The sequence below is a fragment of the Gorilla gorilla genome, chromosome 7 (assembly GCF_029281585.2).
Source record: "Gorilla gorilla gorilla isolate KB3781 chromosome 7, NHGRI_mGorGor1-v2.1_pri, whole genome shotgun sequence".
NCBI lineage: Eukaryota > Metazoa > Chordata > Mammalia > Primates > Hominidae > Gorilla > Gorilla gorilla.
In genome coordinates this window covers 16,865,062-16,886,691 of record NC_073231.2, presented here as the reverse complement: position 1 = coordinate 16,886,691, position 21,630 = coordinate 16,865,062, and the positions used below count along the sequence as shown (strand labels likewise).

At 35.5% G+C, this 21,630-nt stretch overlaps 1 protein-coding gene across 1 annotated transcript in view; it reads left to right on the top strand.

Annotated features, from left to right (window-relative positions):
• LONRF1 (LON peptidase N-terminal domain and ring finger 1) overlaps positions 1-21,630 on the top strand; it is a 33,622-nt gene that overhangs the window by 7,021 nt on the left and 4,971 nt on the right. Inside the window, exons 2-10 of the mRNA XM_004046677.5 lie at positions 5,212-5,330; positions 7,504-7,626; positions 10,350-10,499; positions 11,354-11,594; positions 11,730-11,793; positions 13,093-13,207; positions 16,635-16,756; positions 19,165-19,323; positions 19,434-19,596. Coding sequence (XP_004046725.3) covers positions 5,212-5,330; positions 7,504-7,626; positions 10,350-10,499; positions 11,354-11,594; positions 11,730-11,793; positions 13,093-13,207; positions 16,635-16,756; positions 19,165-19,323; positions 19,434-19,596 — 1,256 coding nt within the window. The remainder of the gene's footprint in view (positions 1-5,211; positions 5,331-7,503; positions 7,627-10,349; positions 10,500-11,353; positions 11,595-11,729; positions 11,794-13,092; positions 13,208-16,634; positions 16,757-19,164; positions 19,324-19,433; positions 19,597-21,630) is intronic.

Here is a 21,630-nt window from a genome sequence, read left to right as displayed (position 1 = left end):
CCCAGCATGGTGGCTCATGCATATAATGCCAAAACTTTGGGAGGCCAAGGAGGGAGGACCACTTGAGCCCAAGAGTTTGAGACCAGCCTGGGCAACATAGTGGTACCCTATCTGTACAAAAAATTTAAAAATGAGCCAGGTGTGGAGGCATGCACCTGGAGTCCCAGCTACTGAGGCTGGAGGATCTATTGAGCATAGGAGGTCAAGGCTGCGGTGAGCCATGATAATGCCACTGCACTCCAGCCTGGGCTACAGAGTGAGATCTTAGATCTTTTCTCAAATAAATAAAGTACAGGCAATAAATAACTTTCTACATACTGTATAGCAAATAACTAAAAAGGCAAGCAGGTACATAAAGATAGACATTTGTTATACTTTTTATACTGCCAAAAGTTGGAAGTAACTTAATTGCAGAGTAGGAAATTTTTAAATAGGTTGTATATATAGTAGGATATTTTGCAACTATTAAAAATCATGTGGACTAGTATTTCATGGAAGAAAAAAGCAGATTATAAACAGCATATATAGTATATTTTATAAAACTACGTGTTAAAAATGTACTTTACACATAAAGAACAAAAATGTGTGGGAGGCCGTTTCTTTTAGACTGACCTGCACTAGGCACCAGCAGACCAGACAGAATTAGAATGGAGGCCCTTGTGCTGAGTGCCACATAATCAAACTGAACTTTGAATTTGAACTGAAATGAGCCAGTTTAAAAAAAAAAAGAGAGAGAGATTTCAGTCAACCTGAGTTAGTGAAATAAGGAAGTCCTCTCTGTTTTAACCTGTAAAGAAAGTTTTCAGCTTTAAAACAACCAATCTACTTTTTGTCCCTTATTTCTGCTTTCTTTAAACCTTTTCTGCCTAGAAGGCGAACCTCCTCTGCTTAGCTCATTAGAAGACCCATTTTATAGAATGAGCTGTTGCCCATTTCTAGAATCACAAATAAAAATCAATTCGAACCTTAAATTTGTGGTAATTTTTTCTTTTGTTAATACCAACACTGGCTATTTCTTTGTGATGGGAAAAAGATAGTTTTTACCTCTTATTTCTATATTTTTCAAATTTTATGAATAAATATTTTTTAAGCTTTTGTGATTTGAAAAAAAACTTTCTTGAAGGTGAACTAAAGAAACAACTTTAAGACCTGTTACTAACCATGGATCTCTAAGGATTGGAACAAAGATAGGAAACCATGACTCTAGAATACAAAACTCTCTGTTCAACCCGTGAAATAAATGCTTTGGACAGCCGAAGACGAGATTCCTCAGACGGTGGAGCAGAGTCTTATTTAAATCTTTTTACTTGCCGAATGACTTACAGATAATACTGGGTATAAAAGAAGAGAAAATGGGAACATGAATTGAGCTTAAGGAATCAAATTTTAATGAATTTTCTCTAATTCAGGAAACATTTATCAAAGCCAGGATCTGAGGATAAAAGGCAGGAAATGAGGGAGTTCAAAAATCTTTGAATTAAATTACTTTAATAAATAATGTATATATACGATGAAGGCACAGAATCATAATAGCAAACACGCCATGCTTTCAATGTACCAAGCCCTGTTTAAGTACTTTGCACCCATTAACTTACTCTCTAGAGTAAGCCTTGGGGTAGAGACTGTTACCAACATGTTAATAGCATGGAGGTAAACAGCTAGAACTCTGGAGCTGGCTTCCTGAGTTAGAATCTCGAATCCACCAATTACTAGCTGTATGATCATGGGCAAGCTGCATATACTCTTCACTGTTTTCTATAAAAATGTGGACAATCCTAGATCCATGTAGAATTGTCCTGAAGATTGTAAATCATTTAGAACAGCACATAGTGGTGTTAATAATGTTTTAAAAGCCCCGGAATATTAAAGCTAAGGAAATTAAAGTACAGAGATTACTTGTAATTTACCCCAAGTCACAGTGAGTGGGTGGAGGAGCCAGATCATGCTCTTAGTGGTTATCATAAATTGTGGAGGAGACCCAAAGCAAAGCATCTTGGGAGGAGACTGGTGAGCTGTCTTGCTGGATGATAAAAAGTTATCAAGATAAAGAATGGTATGATAAGGGAGGAGCTCAGCACAGAAAGGAGGCATGAAATAGAATGGTATGCATGGGGCAGTGGGGGTAGTTAGGTATGGTTGGGACTTTGAGTGAGTGGGAAGGTTCATAATGATAATTAAGGCTGGAGAGATGGACAGGAGCCAGGCATGGAGGAACTTGTACTAAATAATACCTGTTTTACCTTGTGAATGGTAAGGATGTAGGTAGAGTAGAACTGAAGGCAGGGAGATCAGTGAGCAAGCTATTGCAGTAGTATTAGAGAGAGATTTGGGGAGCCTAACCCAGGGTTACTAGAAATAGGATTGGAAAGGGGGAGATTTGAGGAATATCATAGGAAGTGACATTTACAAAGTTGATTCTGATTTGGGAAGTTAGTGGTGTCAATAATAGAGAATACAATGAAAAATGCTTTTTTGGTGAAGAATGCTGAGTTTAGAAAAAGTATGGCAGGCAGTTGGAAATTTGATGAATCTGAAGTTAAGGTGAAAAATCAGGACTAAAGATAAAGATCAGGGAGTTAATTAAATCATGACGACTAGCACATCTGTCCCTGCTTCTGGTAGATAAGGGTACAAGACCAGAGATATTAAGTGATTTAGAATAAGGTCACAGAGTTAAGTACCACAGTCATATTCAATACAATTAACCCAAACCATGTTGTCTTTGGATTTTGTCAATGTTGTCAAAATTTTGACAACTTTTGAAATTTTGTCGATTTCAAAAATGGAAAGTACGTAATATGCCAGGCACTTGCTGGGCACTACAGATACCTGCAGTAATGGAGTGAGCACCAGCATCTTCCCTGATGGCGTGTGCAGTGAGGTGACTCGTCTGTAGTGTCCTCAAGGTCACGTAGAGAGCATACAGTAAATACTTGTTGACTCTTTCAAACTTAAGTTAATGATACAGTCAGGACTGATAGCCATTTTGTTGTCTTTCTTGAAAGTTTACGTGGAAGGCAGACCTTGTGTATGCTTTTCAGAGGGGCTCATTTAGCGCACTTGGCGCTTAAGAATTTGAGATCAGTAAGTGTGATGGTCCTAATCTTTTTTTAAAAGTATTGGAAGTTTGAACTCACCTGATGGGGTGGTTCTTTTTTTTTTTTTTCCTTCAAAAAAATAATCATTCATAATAATCCGTTAACATTGGAAATTCTCAATAAGAGCATTACACAAGGAGTTAGGGAACAAGAGTTTTAAAATCTGGCTCTTTTTATCTCTACTTAGGGCATGCATCTTCTCTTCTTACCCCAACATATACTGACTTTTTAGGACCTCCTTTAGGGGGATCTCAATATCCCGAATTTTTCTGTGTGGAGAGGGGAAGGAATATGTCTTTTTTTGCTTTGGTCAGAGTGGATACATTTTATAGTTTGTTTTTTCAAAGACGGGTCTTCTGAGTCACTTCTTTCACTGCTGCCGTAAAGAAACTGTATAAAGGTGATTGAGCAGTGAAGGCATGGATAAAAGGGGAAATATTCAACAGTTCTGAACGTGCATGTCATCAAATATAAAGGAGTGAGAACTTGATGTATAAGAAAAAATGGAAATTAAAAAAAATAAAAATCCAAGAATGGGCTGCTTGTTGCAGTAGTGAACTCCTCGCTGGAGGTACTAGAGCGGAGTCTGTCTCAAGGATGCTATTGGAAGCACCCCAGCTGTGGGTGGAAAACTGCACTTTCAGAGCCTAGTCTTTTATAGCCTGGAGTTTTTGATGCTGATGCTTTTACTACTTGTTCTTAGACTATTTTGCCATACGCTGCTCTGTTTTCTCAACTCCAGTTGTACTTGACAAGTCAGTATTGCATGATGCTGTTTGACAGTAAAATTTTCTAGCTAGATTATAAGCTCCTCAAAAACAGGAATAATGTAAAACATTTTTGAATACCTACAGGGTCTAGGTTTGTGCTAGGAACTCTTAATTCTTGATTGATTAATCATATTGAACTTTTAATTCTTATGCATTTTGTTCAGAGATAATTTTTCATTGCTTTAAGAAGCACAAGACACAATATTCTAGACATGTCTTTTTTTAACAAGTAAAACATTTTTATAAAATATTAATTTTATTCTTTAAATGTTTTCATTGATATAAAATTCTGGGAACATTGTAATCCCAGTTCTCAGGCACCAGCAACTGAAAGAGGCCTTCCTAAATTAATTGCTCAAGTGAGAGTTTTCAATAGAAAAGCAATCATCTAAAAACTAGAGTAAACCCGGCAGCTATTGATAAATTTTATTAAATTTTATTTAGAGGCATTAAGGTCTTTATGCCCATCTTACAATGAATACTTTATGCTTTTAAAGATCTCAAAGATAGCTTTAAAGTAAGAGTCAAGTTAATGTGATTCGTTGCTATATTATAAATTAATTTCTTGCTTGGACACAGTTTTAGAATCTGTATACCTGTAGTAATTGATTGCAGTAATATCAGTGAACCAGCTAAGTGTCTGAAATTCTGAATGCCATAGGATAATAATTGGCTTCTTAAGTACAGATGTGGATGATAGTGAAATGAATCACAAAGCGTTTTTTCTCAGGAGTATTTTAAATTAAATATATTTTGAATTGGGCCAATACTGTTTTTGCTAATGGCAGGAATTAAAATTCGATCTCTTAAAAGCTGACTCTTATTAACCCATTTCCTCCAGAATCAAGACTACTGTGTACGCTCATAAGATTGAGCCTTTATCAGTCCCTTGTCACTGTGGGAATTCCACATGTAATAGTTACACGTATGGCTATTTTTATAAATGAGGATTTAGAAAGTAGGGTAAAAATATAAGATTTACTATAAAAAGGCAAATCTAAACATCTAAGAAATATGTCTTTAAAATCTTTATAGACTACCCTTTGTTAAAAAAAAAAGTTTTCTTAGGAGTGATTATTCATATTATAAAAGTATTTACAATATTCTGGAAAACAGTTTGCTCCACTAAAATGATCTACTTACAATGATTTGATACAACTTCTAGATAGGATTCAACACGTAAAATGGGTTGTGCCTATACTGCCTTTGGCTTATAGACTTTAGTTTGGTGATTATTAACCCTGGAATCACTAAGTCATTTCTTAATCTGGTATGATCATATTTTGTGGATTATGTAATAATCTTTTTAAAATAATCATATCCTTATAAAATATTTATTTCAGAGCCCAGTGACTTGATTGTAAAAATTTACAGAGCGGAATCATATGCTGGTCTCCAAGAGTTTAAAGCAGCCATAGAAGATTTAAATGCAGTTCTTTTTCAACTTCCAGATTGGCCTGAGGTAAAATTACTGTTTTATGTTTGCATAAATTGTAAAATTTCAACTATAAGGGACATGCATTCATTCACAGTTAGGAATTTTAACAAAGTAGATGGTTGACTCCAAATAAAATACCTAGTGCTCTAGAAATATAGGTTCACCTAGGTGCAATGGCTCATTTCCATAATCCTAGCACTTTGGGAGGCTGAGTTGGACGGATTGCTTGAGCCCAGGAGTTTGAGACCAGCTTGGGCAACATGGTGAAACCCCATCTCTACAAAAAACACAAAAATGAGCCTGGCATGGTTGTTTGTGCCTGTAGTCCCAACTACTCGAGAGGCTGAAGTGGGAAGGTCACTGGAGCCCTGGAGATTGAGGTTGTGCCACTGAAGTGCCACTGCATTCCAGCCTTGGTGTCAGACCCTGTCTCAAAAAAAATCTAGGTTCAATATTTTGAGTGGATGAGTATCATCTCACAATTTTTTAAATTATAAGAGACTTTTCTTTCATAAATAAGGAACAAACAATTCATGGTACAGGAAAAAAAAGACTTTATTATACAAAATGTCTGCAAAGAAATACAACTTGCCATATTGTGAAGATGGATACAAACTGGACTTCATTGAATGAGATTTATTAATGGAAAGAGAATAGGTTCTTAAAGTTGGAAACTTTTTGAGGTATTATATGGTAACTAGATGATTAGGCAGTGATTTAATTCAGAAGATAGGGACAAAGGAAGTTGCCTTGCCCATGTGGCTTTTAAAAAGACTTAGGAATGTGTATAACATACAATCAGTTTACAGATTCTCCTTTTTATCAAATTGTCAAGGCAAATTAGTCCAAATGTGTTCTTTAAGATATAAGTTACTCTTTTAAGTAACTTTTTTCCTCCATTCAAAACTGTGTCTTTGAGGACAGTGTAGTAAGGCTGCTCTAAAAAGTATAAATTAATTAGAGAAATGATACGAAATCTCATGATGGCATGACTGGTTAGTACAAAGCAAATGTATTCAGAATAAGAGGGCAGTGGTCAGTGTGCATGGCTTTAAAACTATTGAAAAGGAGTCTTTTGGATTTGCCACAGAAGTGATGTAATCAGAAAGGTTTTCTTCAGCCATTAAAGTGGTAGCTAAAAAACTGTTTGGCTAGAACTAGTTCTTTAGGCTCCTCTGATATTATTTAATACTAAGAATCTCTTTCATTCTAATCACATAAGCAAGGAACGTTTAAAGCTTACCAGTTAATACTTTGTTGGTGGACCAACCCACAGACTGAATTTTGGGTTTATCAGTGATAATTAGTAGGACTCTAATTTTTGTCATAGAGTTTGCTGAACTCACATTATGAAGGAGAAAAGTGAAAGACAAAATAAGGGATTTATGAGAAGTGTCTATAAGTACTTTCTTAAAAAATTGCATGGGCAATTATACATTCCTAATAACTTGGAAGAAATTTACCGTACTGCCCTAAATCTAAGGCAAAATTTTTTTCACATTTTAATATTTCTTTAATTTTGATGGATTCTTAAAGTCAGTATAATTTTACGTATAATTTCCTTTTCCCTCAAACAGTTCTTATTAAATCAATAATATTTAAATCAGTAATTTCCTTAAAGTGTGGGGACATGGTATTTCTGATCCTGCCAAGCTCTGACTTGGTGTGGAACTTTGGTGAAAAAGTCATTGTCTGGGCCTCAGTTCCCCTGTTAGTGCTTCTCCAGGGTGGTGTGTAGGTATGCCTTTAAAATGCTTTGACCTCAATTTTTCAGAATTTCAAAATCTGCATTTCCTTTTTTTGTTTGTTTGAGACAGAGTCTTACTCCGTCACCCAGGCTGGAGTGCATTGGTATGATCTCAGCTCACTGCAACCTCCACCTCCCATGTTCAAGTGATTTTCGTGCCTTAGCCTCCCAGGTAGCTGGGATTACAGGTGCATGCCACCACGCCTGGCTAATGTTTGTATTTTTAGTAGAGGCAGAGTTTCACCATGTTGACCGGACTGGTTTCGAACTCCTGAACTCAAATGACCCACTTTTGTCAGCCTCCCAAAGTGCTGGGATTACAGGCGTGAGCTACCGCACCCAGCCCAAAATCAGCACTGCTGAGCAGACTATTGTTTTTCTTTACTTGATAATGATTTTTTAAAAAACAGTTCTTACCACAAAGGTTTTATATATGTGCTTTTATTGAAGGTCTACTTCAGGAAAGGAAAAGTACTCTGCGATGCCGGTTTTTTAGGTGATGCCTTACAACTCTTTCTTCAGTGCTTAGCCCTTGATGAAGATTTTGCACCTGCAAAGCTGCAAGTACAAAAGGTAATCAGTTTACCAACAATTACAGTTCATGGTAGGGCTAAGAGACAGGTTTAAAAAAAAAAAAGCTAATAAAAGTTGGAATAAGAACATAAGTAGTAAATAAATCTAACTTAGGAACAAATGTGATAATTTGAGTGGTTTTCAGGTTCATGTACGTATTATATTGAGTTCTTAGTGAAATCGAAACATTTCATTCACAGATATTTCAATGCATTTCTTTGGTTAGTATTCTAATAGTTTCTTCAATCTGAGCCAGACTGATGGTCCTTAATTAAGCATTACTATCACGATGTTCCTGCTCAGAAGCCTTACTGACCTGCCTTTTGCCTTTTACTTCAGGTCTAACCTTTGCTTACTCCGCAGGATTGCCAATAGTATTGCTCAGTCCACTTGTTTTGCCTTATTTTTTTCAATACTCCATATGTCACTTTCCATACTTTGTTCTATTTGTGGTGTGTTAGTAATTAATTTTTAAAAATAGGAGATGGGGGAAGGAAGGGAGCTGTCTGATGAAGTGACTTTGGGAAGCATTGGGTTAAGCCAAGTTAATTAGGTTTCTCCAGAACGTTTCATAGCTTTTGATATGCCAGCATGAAATAAAATAGCACTCAGCTCTTGCAAGACTTATTCACAGAATATCTTCGAAAAATTCTTTGAGAAAATCTATGCTAATACAAATTCAGGGTCCCAGTCATGATGCTCTCCTGCACATACTCAAAACATGCCACGTTATTTATCAGTGTTTCTTAGAGTGTGGCTTTTTGTCAGAGTCATGTGGGGATCATGTTAAACCTAAAGAGTCCTGGGCCCACCAACTACAAGTCTTTGATTCAGAATCTCTAAAATTGGAGCAGTCATTTAAGAAGCATCCCAGGAGATGTTTATGTACCCTGAAGCATGAGAACTTTGAGATTATTCTCAGATCTCAGCCCCCTTAAGAATCCAGCTGGCATTGGTATAGCCTCTATGAGGTTTGTTTGCATATACATTCTAGCCCACTGATTTAAGAAGAAAATGTTTACTATTGTCTGTTTTCTGACTGTTCAATGTTCATTAGTGTTATCTTCTTGGTAAGACTGCAAACTTTAATTTTAAGAGCATGTGTTTCTGCATTTTGCATGCTGCCAGACATCCTTCTATTTCTGTAACTATTTGTTTGCTGGTTAATAGGATCAGGTAGATGCAAAACAAATAATGCTTTAGAATATTTTGTTTTTCTCCAATATACTTTTTCTAAGTTGTGGTATAATTTACATATAATGAAATGCATGGATTTTACACTTCAGTGAGTTTTGAAAAATGTATGTACCTGTGTAACAGCATCCCAATCAAAACAGAGAATATTTCCATCACCCTAGAAAGTACCTTCATCTCCTTTCCAGTAAATCCTCCATCCCCTGCTCCTAGAGGCAACTACTGTTCAGATTTTTGTCACTGTAGAGTAGTGTTGCTTATTCTAGAACTTCATTGGAATGGAATCATACAATATATACTGTTTTGTGTCTGGGTTTTTTTTTTTTTTTTTTTTGCTGAACATATTTTTTAGATACATCTAGTTATTTTTTATTGTTTTTTAAGTATTCCATTATATGAACATAATGGAATATGTGGTTTTCAGTTAGTAGTGATTTTCATTTGGATTGTTTCCAGTATTTTTTCCTGATATAAACTAAGCTGCTATGAGTATTCTTGTACAAGTCATTTTGTGGACATATGTTTTTACATCCCTTTGGCAAAAACTTAGTGGAATTGCTGGGTTCTAGGGTGGATGTGTGTTTAATATATTTTTTAAAACAGAGGAAATGTAAATGTGTATATACAGATTTTTAAATGTTTGCTTATTAAATGGAGTGTTTGAGCACCTACCAAAGATACGTGCTTTTATCTACATTGTTTATATTTCCATGAATGATTTGTGATTTATTCTGATTTTTGTGTGTTTGAAAGATAACAGCTGAAAAACCAAACCTCCAATTTAGACTTTAATATGTGCTGTACCTATAAATACAGATTGTTTGACCACCAAAAATTATCAGAATCCCTTTGATTTTATTCTAGCCATGTTCTTCCCCTATCTTAACCTGTTTCTGTTGGAGTTTTAGGCATATTCCTGAGGTAAGCCCCCAGAAATTTGATTCTCCAGCTGTCTCCCAGCTTATTTCCTCGCTATTATAGGGAAGCTGCCATGGGGTGCTCCTAACCAAGGATTGGGCAGCAGTAACTGCCCACACAGGTTAGTTATTCAGTGAGAAATTAAATTGAGTGTAAGTACAGGGAATTTTGTAGTTTTGTAGTTAGAAGTCCAAGTTTAGTTCACATAAGTGCCCCAAGGCCAACTTCGTAAATATATATTGAGGTGAACCATGAACTATTTTGATAGGATAGGGCTCACTAAGATTCAGAGATAAATATTTAATATGTCTTTTAAGATCTTTTTATAGTCTTTGTGTTGAAAGATCAGCCTTTATCCTGAGTCTTAATACTCCCATGCTTTCCTTTCAAAGTTTTGAATCATTTGTTTGCGGGTGATTTGACCCCATGAGGCACACCTAATTTTGCAAGACTTTTGAACTTACAGTGTTGTTTACCTTGTTCCCCTCCTGCTCATTAAAAAAAATGTCTGCTACAAACTTTCTAAATATTCTTTATTAGGTAAATTTATACAAAATTATCCTTAAGCAAATATTTTATATTTTCTACTACTTTTAATATTTCTCTTACAGATTTTATGTGATTTATTATTACCTGAAAACTTAAAAGAAGGCCTGAAGGAATCTTCCTGGAGTTCATTACCGTGTACTAAAAACAGACCTTTTGATTTTCCTTCAGTGATGGAAGAGTCTCAGTCTCTCAATGAACCTAGCCCAAAGCAGGTACGGGGTGAGACAAGGTTATCATGAGTTTAGCGTATCCATTTCTTTACGAGTTAAGAGCTTCACTTTCCTAGTTTCAAGTACTAGCACCTACTTAAGTACTTTTAACCTGGTTAGTTATCTTAGTAGAATTTTTTCCATAGCCTTTATTTTACACTAAAATCTTTTATGTAAAATATTTGCTAATGAATCACAATTTTAGGTCACGTGAAAGAAAACTTTTAGTTCTTTAAAAATATGTATAGAACATTGCATTTATGTTTCCTTAGGGTAGTAACAGCTGTGTTATAGCATAACTACTTTTAAACTTCATTACAACATAAGTCACCTTGATTTCTAGGGCTGTGTAAGTACAGTCATCCCTTGTATCTGTGGGAGATTGGTTCCAGGACCCCTCACAGATACTAAACCCAAGGATGCTCAAGTCCCTGATATGTTAGTAAAATGGCACAGTATTTGCATATAACTTATGCACATCCTCCTGTATACTTAAATCATCTCTAGGTTACTTATAATACCTAATACAATGTAAATACTATGTAAATAGTTGTTATACTGTATTGTCTAGGGAATAATGACAAGAAAAAAGTCGATATATGTTCAGGCTTTTTTTTAGAATATTTTCTATCCCCAGTTGGATGAACCCACGGATGCAGAGCCTGTGGATACGGAGGGCCAACTGTGCTGGCAAAAATCATTTACTTGTCACAGTGTTGGAATCAAGTTAGTGCTATTAAATGAACATTAAAATGAGCATTATAAGGCATTGAAATTTCATTTCAGTTTGATTCTTGGTGAGAGGAATAAAGGATAGTAAAGAAATACAGTTACCTTTGTTTATTGTATTTTTGTAGAGTGAAGAAATACCAGAGGTCACTTCAGAGCCTGTCAAAGGAAGCTTAAACCGTGCTCAGTCAGCACAGTCTATAAATTCAACAGAAATGCCTGCCAGAGAGGACTGTTTAAAAAGAGTGTCCTCAGAACCTGTTCTGTCAGTTCAAGAAAAAGGTGTTCTGCTGAAAAGAAAGTTGTCTCTTTTAGAACAGGATGTGATTGTAAATGAAGATGGAAGAAATAAGCTGAAAAAACAAGGAGGTAAAAATTTTGCTCTACACTTGTATAAAATGAATTTATTTAGTCAGAATAGTCTTTAAAGTTTTTCCTAAGGAAGAAAACTCCATGTCTTTGTTTTAATAGAAACTCCCAATGAAGTCTGTTTGTTTTCCTTAGCTTATGGTGATATTCCAGAAGAATTAATCGATGTCTCAGATTTCGAGTGTTCTCTCTGCATGAGGTAAGCATATAAAACTTTATAGAAGATGAATATTTTATGTTAGTATACATAAAATACCATGTAGATAAAGGTAATAATAGACAATGTAAAGTAACAATGCTGGAATAAAAATCAAAAGACATGAATTTTAGTCCTGGGTTTACCTTTCATGCCTTGGGCAAATAACTGAATCTCTGAACCTCAGGTTTCCTAATTTAGAAACTGGGGTCAAGCTTTGCGTGGCCTACATCTCATTGTTGTGAGAATCACATGGCTTCAGTATAAAAGGAATCTGGGAAATTGTAAAGTACTAAGAAAGTAATAGATGATATTATTATTGAAACTTACCTATCTCCATGGTGTTAAATTTGGGTATGAATTCTAATTAGTATTTTATGTATATGATCCTATCTTATTAATGTGTATTAACCATAAAGTCTTTTTAAAGTAACATAAAGATAAGGATTTCCATTATTCAGAATGCTATAATTCTAAAAGACTAAATGTTTTGAAGTAACATTTCTCATTTACATGAATTGTGTAGGATCAAAAGATTCATACGGGGTCAGGAGGCCTAGTGCTGGTCACACTAGGCTGGTAGCAGTTACATTCCTGAGCAAATCGTAATTCTGAGCCTTGGTTTCTTCATCTGTAAAGTGAGGGGATTATACTAAACAGTCCCTAAAGTACCTCTAAATCTATTTCTAGCAAATTCAAAACTATCATGTTTCAGAAAATAAGTAAAACTAGTTGTTCTGTAATGTTTGAATAGTACATTTAATATTAAGCCTAACATTAGGATTCAACTGCATTATTTATTAGATCATTCTTTTTATGAGTTTTATATCATAAGGCTCTTATAAACCTATTAAGGAATCATTTTTAAGTTGATATTAAAATGGGAATCTAAAGGCTATACAAAAGCTAACTAATGATTTTTAATGATGTATTTTACATTATTTATTTTGCAGAAAGTCTTTGAAATCTGGTATGTATTTTACATTCACTGCACATATCAGCTTGTACTAGCCACATTTCAAGTGATTGGTAGCCATGGTGTCCAGGGGCTGTTGCGTTAGTCAGGACAGCTCTAGGCCCTTGGCTCTAGGCCTTTGGCAGGAGGCCTTTGTTGATGGAGAACTTTTAAAACATTCTGTAGGGTATGATTACACTTATCACTGCCCCTTCCCTCCTCTCCTGCCTGCTGGGCCCTCCTTCTTCCTCCTTTAAATAGAGATTAGTGTTATGGTTCTAAAGTAGTACAAGCTTTTCAGTGGATAGTTTAATGTGAAAACTAACATGTATCTTGGTTGATTTCAGGTTGTTTTTTGAGCCAGTAACAACCCCTTGCGGACATTCGTTCTGTAAGAATTGTCTTGAGCGTTGTTTAGATCATGCACCATATTGTCCTCTTTGCAAAGAAAGCTTAAAAGAGGTAAATATTAGTATATGTGTCTGTTTGTTGGTCTCAAGTTTGGCAGCATGGTTTAATTTCTGTTCAGCCATAGAAATAGTGATGATCACGTTCAGAATTACATTCTATATTCTGAGTGACTAACAAGGATAATGTTTTATTACCCATATGCTAATGTTGGAGAAAAGTGAGGTTGAAGAGGATGGGGGGAAAGAAGACAGATGCTGAAGACCAACCCCATTGTACTTAATTTTTTTTTTTTTAAACAAAAGTGAGTATGGTTAGTTATCTGGTCAGGGATAAGTTCAATTTTGGTGATGACTATATTGGGGAAACCCTATTGCCCTGCCTCCAACCCTCAATAATAAGCCAGGTGTGAGGACTGTTTCAGCTTCCTTAACATCTAGAACAACTTTGTTCAATAGAATTTTCTGCATTGATGGAAATGTTCCATATCTTTGCTGTCTGATATATTAGCCATTAGCCATGTTTGCCTATTAAGCTTTTAAATATGGTTAGTGTCACTGAGGAACTATATTTACATTTTATTAACTTAAATTTAAGTAGGCACATGTGACTAATGGCTGCGACATTGGGCAATGCAGCTCTAGAAAAGTGGTAGATTGGAAAGAAGAGAGGGAGGTACAGCTTCCTATTCCCCTTCTTGTAGAGTCAGTGATCAGTGCTAATAACCTGTGATAGGAAAGTAGCTAGATCTCAGTGGATGTCTTCTCTAATTGGTGAGACGAGAGCACCCTCTTAATCATGCTTGAGTGACTGCATATCACCTACTGTCAGGCTAAAGCCTATGATTCTGAGAGGCAATTGCAGTTTGTAGCATTGATTGGGGAAAGTGATTCTGTCTCTGATGATTGACAGGATTGCTTAAAAAAAAGTATCTTCCAAATATGAGTTGAAAAATTCATAAAACCATTATGAATATACATACAGTATTTCCTGTATAGAAAACAACTCAGTACGCATGTCATAATAGCATGTCTGTTATTACATTTGATATGTGTCTTACATATATAACAAGCTGATATGTAAAACAAAAGCATATTTAGAATTTTCTCAAAGTCAGGAAACATCAGATAAATTTATTCTTAAAAGAGCTTGTTAGTTACATTTTTAGCTAATATGCTCAATGTTTTTAGATGAAGTACTGTAAACATGCTATTTTTCCAGACTTTATTTAAATATCCCCCAGGATAACTATGATGCTTGTTTTTCCAGATTAACTGTTAGGTTGGTGCAAAAGTAATTGCGGTTTTTGGCATAATATTAGATCTATTGCTTTGATTAGGGATATTCCCTCTTTAAAAAATGTCTGGAGATTGAAAAATATATACTAAGCATATTTTTTGAAAGTATAACTAACATACTATTTAGGAATATCCTGTTTCCAACTTTGAAGATACCCTGCATAATATAATTTGTAAATTCAAAATACATATACTTTAAAAGAAATTGGTATGCTGTTCAGTTTTACATTTTTCCTACTTGTCATTTTATTTTGCTCATTTTTCCATTTCCATCTATTTTAGATACATGGTTTTTATAGCAGCATAACAGTCCAGTGATTTAACATTTCTTTGTTGTTGGATATATAAGGTTTCTTGTTCTCTTTTTTATATACTATGCTTTTGCCAACATCATTTAAAATGAATGATTTTATGCATCTTTATGTAATCGAAGATATTATGACAGATATTATATATCTGTCACTCAAGGACAGAGTTGAGGTCTGCTCCTCTACTCAGTAGTGGGTGACAATGGAAGAAAAATTTGAAAGAAAAATTATCTACAGACTGTATCTGAAATTGGCAACAAAACAGATGTTTTGCTTTTCTTAAATAAGGCAATAACCATTTCCTTAGGTTAAATTTTTGGGAGGTGAATTATTGGATCAAAAGCCATATATTTATAAAGCCCTTAAAACCAATTGTTGGATTGCCTCATCCCCAGAAATGTTACATTTATTGAGATTTTTATCAGTAATGTAAGAGTGGCTGTATTTCCCTAGATGTTTAAACATCTTTATTAACTTAATAGAAAATTATAATGGAATTGCTTTTATGATAGCTAATTTGATTGATTTTGTGATAAACACTTAGTATCTGTGTATATACTACCTGCCCAAGGCCACCTCTCCCCATGCTCCCCTGACCAGCAGCATCTGTCACCTGACAACTTGTTAGAAACATAGATTCTTGGACCCCACCCCAGATGCTCAGAGACCCTGGCGTAGGGCTCAGTAGTCTGTATTTTAACAAGCCGTGATTCATGCTAAACTTTGAAAACCACCACCAATTTCCCAACCTCTCGCATTTCCCCATCTACTCTTCATTGGATAATGACAAAACCCTTGCTTTTACTGACTGCAGTTTCAAGGATGGCTTATCTTGTGATAGTTTCCCAGGAGGTTTTCCTCACTAATTTTATGAAATAAATATGTATTGGGCATTTTCTTTGTACAAAGTTCTGTGCATACATCCTGACTATGTCCCTGGCCCTACCCTAAGCAATTTTTAGTTTAACTGCAGAGATGTAATATATCCGTGTACATATACTACACGCTACAATGCCTACTATGTGGTAAAAACAGTAAAATATGGGTTCTTGGGAGAGAAAAAAATAATTAAGGAAGAGTTTGTGAAAAAGGTAAAATTGGAGTCAGACCTTGAAGGATAGATATGTTTTGCATAAGCAGGAGTGAGAGAGATGGCTTTTGTAAGTTGGAATAGAGAATAACACAAAAATGCATGAGGATAGTACTTTTTCAGAGTATTTAGGGGTCAGCACAAATGTAAGATTTTATATAGAGCTGGGGTGGATGGACCATATAGGAAAAGCAATATCTTGATAAGGGTCTGAGTGATAGTGTCCCAAGAAACGCACCTTCCTTGGGTCACTCAAGGACAGAGTTGAGGTCCGCTCCTCTACTCAGTAGTGGGTGACAATGGAAGAAAAATCTGAAAGAAAATTTATCTAGAGACTGTGTCTGAAACTGGGAACAAAACAGATGTTTTGCTTTTCTTAAATAAGGCAAATTTGTTATTTTATTTATTCCTTATCCCCTTTTTGTATCTCAGTTAAAATGATAGTTTAGTGCCCGTGAGCTGTCGGGTGGAAAAGGGCCTCTGTTGTGGAAGACGGCAGGGCAGGGCCCTCTGCGGCTAATAGAGAAGCTGTGGTCACAGCAGGAAGCAGTTCTTCTGTACAGGGCTTGGTTCAGGTTGCAGCCAACTATCTTTACTGCTCTTGTGCAAAGCCTCAGACAGGTTTTTTTGCTTAGCATCATCCATTGTAATGTTCCCCTCACTAATTAATCCAGAATTGATGGTATAAGTATGTAATAAAGGCTTTAATATATCAGTTAACTGTGTTGCCTGTTTTATACTGTAGGAAAACCACTGCTGGAATGTAAAATAATATTGTCTTTTAGTATCTAGCAGATAGGAGGTACTGTGTCACACAGCTGTTGGAAGAATTAATAGTGAAGTATCTGCCTGATGAACTGTCTGAGAGAAAAAAAATATATGATGAAGAAACTGCTGAACTCTCACAGTAAGTTTCTTCTCATAAAAAAAATTATGAACTACTACCCTTTAATAGTAAGGAAAAACCTCACCGCAAGCTGGATCCTGTCTTTAGTTCATCTCAGTCTAGTCAAGAAGTATTGGTCTGTTTCCGTGGTCCTCAACAGACAGAATCTTATAAAAGTTCACTTGGTAACATCCGGATGTTTTATAGGGAGTTATTGACTCAGCTCTGTGGGTTGAAGCAGTATTTTAGGCGGGGGAGGAATTTCCTACAGTGCCATCAGGCAGTGGAATGGGAAATAGAGAGGGGGCGCTGGTGACAGTGACATTGGTGGTGATGGCGGCTCTCATGTGTCATGGTAGGGCAAGAGGAAGGTTGAGGGTCAGTAGCCTAGATTAGCAGGGGATTTTCTGTCACATGGAGGCCCAGAAGGGGGCTTTCCAAACTTTGAGATCTGAGATTGAAATTGGAAGAGGGGTGTTCAGGGCCAAATCCTCAATTAATGAAGATACTGACTGGGAGCACAACTGAGTTGGTGTCGGGAGGGTGAAAATCTCGGAGGTAACTTTGGGATTCGGTAAGGCAGACCACTCTGCAAAGAACACAGCAGCTGATGGAGCTGGGTAGGCAGGGCCAGGCATTGCTTGTTGTCCCTTTTCTGTTTTTCTTTCCCGTTTTTCTCCCTTTCTTTTCCCTAAATGTCTTTCCCTCTTGTGCAGTCACTTGGGTCTCTTTAAATTTTATTAACGGGTTTTTAATTTCTTTATTTCTTTTACTCTCTTTTAATTGAACACACTAAAAAACAAAATTATAATTTGTATATGCTGTTTTATTTAACAACTTTTTGTTTCCATTGATTTTCAAAATATAAATTGAACATTTTGTATGTCACTTTCTAAGAAAAGCTGTGCTTGTAGACTCCTTTATCAACATGTGCCCATCAGATGTCTTCAGTGAGCCAGGTGCCTTCCACAGAAGAAAGATTTCCACTCTTTATAGAAATAGATATTGATTTGTCTTCTCACAGAATTGATATTTTATTGTGTGGTTTATAAAATGATGTGACAATTATGAACCTTTCTGATCAGTGCTGAAGCATCTAGATTTAAGAAAACTGCAGTTCTACTTTTGAAAATTTAAACATGGTGACACAACCAGCCCGCCCACGGAAGAGTGGTAGACTCAAAGGACAGAGGAGGGAGACACACAGAGAGAGCTGCGCATTGGAGAGAAGAGAAGCGACAGGGTGTCCAGCTGCTTACTAATGGGGCTGTTTCTTAAAACACATATTTTAAACGTGTTTCACCTTATGTTTATATAAGTAATTGATGGTCATTTTGAAAAAAACTCAAAAATACAAATGAGCTTTTAAAAAAAGCCATAATCTGCAACCCAAAAGGAATCAACTATTGGCATTTTGGCATACATATTTCCAAACTTGAATGTAGTATGTATAAATAGGCTTTAAACAAAGATGGGAGCATGTTATTCATGATCAGTATCTAAAACCTGCTCCTCTCATTAATATAAGCATTTCTTCTAATTCAGTTCATACACATCATCTTTTAATGTAAACATAGTATTCCGTTTTATGGATGTACCATAATTGATCTTACTAGTCTCCTCTTTATGATTCTACAATTTGGTTACTATCCACATTGCTACAGTGAACATTCATATAGCACTTGCCTGCTTATGTCTGAAAATAAGCTGGTTGGTTCCAAGAACATGAACATTCCCTGCCAACAACGTAAGGTTTCTGCTGTCTGTAGCCATGTTCTTTAGCGTGCCTGTGCTGTTTCAGACTGCCCCCATGCTGCCATTTTTCCCATACCTCAGACAGAACTGGGCATTGCCTTTATCCTTCTCTTTCTTTCTACCAGTCTGGCAATGAAAAATGTTATATCATTTTAATTACTTGGAAAAAATGTTATCTCATCAAAATATGTTTTCTTATCCTTGCGTTTGAAAATAATGGCTAAGAATTTTTAATTATTTGCTCTTTGTTGTGGGAGTTCACTTTTTCTTGTTATCTAAGAGTAACTGTGAGTGTTTGGATAAAAGGTATTTATTGTCATGTTATAAATATTTAAAACAGATTTTAATATAAAATATTACTTTTAATAAATTCTCTTGATTCATAAACATACTTAGCTCTGTAAGATAATCTGGTGTCTTAAAATTCAGTTTACTCTTATAAATAAGAGGATCACAGCAGATTTTTAGTATTAATATTTCATCAGTGTGAGCTTAATGAACGGGGTGCTGATTCTTGTTCTTGCCAAGAATAAAAACCACCTTATTTAGAACTAATTCTTTTTTTGCTTTACATTAGTTCATTACTGTTATAAATAAACCTCACTCATTTTTTGTATGTGTTCGGTAATATTTTTCTTGTATGAATTCTAATAATTAAACTGTTTTTCCCTTAGCTTGACCAAGAATGTTCCAATATTTGTTTGCACTATGGCCTACCCCACTGTGCCTTGCCCTCTCCATGTATTTGAGCCAAGATATAGATTGATGATTCGAAGAAGTATACAGACTGGAACCAAACAGTTTGGCATGTGTGTCAGTGATACACAAAATAGGTATGCTTTTTGTGAACCTAAATATTTGTATTTATGTTAGACCTCTCAATATGGATGAGAACTTGCATGTTTATGTTTCAACTTTGTTACTAATCAAGGTTTTCTTTTAGTTTTGCAGATTATGGTTGTATGTTACAAATTAGAAACGTGCATTTCTTACCAGATGGAAGGTCTGTGGTTGATACAGTTGGAGGAAAGCGGTTTAGAGTTTTAAAAAGAGGAATGAAAGATGGATATTGCACCGCCGACATTGAATATCTGGAAGATGTTAAGGTATTTTAAAATGTGCTTTGCCAGCATACTTTTGTATATCCTGTTCCAGCGATTGGTACAGGCATGCAGGCTATTTTCTAGGTGCATGAACCAGTTCTTATCAGACAGCCTTACCACTGTTACGAGAATGTGCTCCAAGTTACCTTTTTCGTATCTTGCTCTGAAACTGTTGCACATTCTAAGAGAACTTGGAAGACTAGAACATAGATTCTCTTTATTTCTGCAGGCTTAACAACCAGCCCAGTGCCTGGAATGTATGTGTATATGTACACATGTGCATGTGTGTATACACGTGATGGGTACTTAACAATAGTGGTTGAGTAAGTTGAACTTCCAACCCATCTAAGTTTTGAAAGGTTTACATTTCTGCCCTGTTTTATTGAATGTATTAGTAGTTGAAGCTGATGGAATTAGTAGATTGAAATTTGATGTAAATGTAAACACATCAAATCTTATAAGAATTGTTTTATGTATTAAGATTGTTCTTGTGCCTAAGATAAACTTAATGATAAAATAGAGTTGAATGCTGTGTGAAGACCCTGGGGCAGACATAGAAAGCACTGCCAGTGTACCTGTTGGTGATATCTTAACAGGGTAGGGTTTTGTGATGTCTTTGTAGAATAGGGTTAGCGTGGCCCTTTTGATGTTTGCAATACCCAGTTTACCTACTGCAGTTAGTTTAGGAACCGGAAAAGTGACTTATGATGCTACATATACCAAATTGAAGGCAATTTCTTTTGGAAAGGCATTATAAAAACATAGATCTTATCCCTTCACTTGTTCATTGATCTGTTTAGGCCCTTCATTTCATCAGCATTTATTGGATATTGTCATTAGGTATTTTCACAAACATTAACTCATAGAATTTTCACAACTCTATGAAATAGTAGATGAGGAAAGTACAATTCAGAGGTGTTAATTAATTTGCCTGAGAGCCTATAGATAAGGTAACAAAAATGATTAAAGCAAACTCTCTGACTCACACTCTGAGCTTTATCACTATGCCATTTGGCTCTCTGTTGATAAACCTGATTAGTCTGACGTTGGCAGTCCTATCTTATTATAAAAATGCTATGGGGGTACTTTTTCTTGTGCAGTTGGCCGAAAGTATTGTGTGAGCTGAAATTTTGAGTTGATTGATATAATCTGTGCCTTAGGCATACTTGGTTAATGGAATCACTTGCTAAAGGTTCTTCTTTGTAAAGTTAATAACCGTATTTCAGTTTTGTGTAAATTTATGTCTTCACATATTGGATTTGATGACAAAATCACTTGAGTATATGGCTAAATTACATGACTATATGTATTAATACTTATAAACAGGTAGGCAATAGAATCACATTCTAAAACTATTACATATATGATATTTATAAACGAGTCCTCTTTGGTCCTCGGAATGTCTAGTAATCTTTTCTCATCATAATGTCTTCATCTATATAATGATTTTCTTGTCCATTCTGGAAAACCTTCTCAAATTTGTTTTATATAGCAGATTTTCCTCTTCTTATAATAATTCTGTTTTCTGTGACTTCTAATGAAATTTTAAGTTCTGTTAAAATTATCACAGTAAAGTTCCTTGACTTTAAAAGCTTGCTTTTAAAATGGAGCTGGCCAAAAAGCAGGCAGAGACTTTAAAAGCGTCTCTGCCTACTTTTTGGCCAGCTCCGTTTTTCATCACAGATGCTTATAATTGTTATCATTCCTTGTTTACCAGAGCCTGTCATTTGTTTTCTTGAATTTTGTGAGGGTGCAAAGCAGATGCTTTAAAAAAAAAAAAAAAAAAAAAAAAAGATTTAACAAGGTATAAGTTTGTTTCTTGCTCCTGTCAATGTATGTTAGCAAGGGCCTGAATCATGTATAGTCATTTCAGGACCAAAATTCTTCAATTGTGTGGCTCCTCTACCTTTTTTAAAAGTTTATTTTTATTGTGGTAAAATATACATAGAATTTACCATTTTAACCGTCTTTGAGTGCACACTTCAGTGGCATTAAGTACATTCACATTGTTATGCAAAAAACAGATGCTCTTTAAAC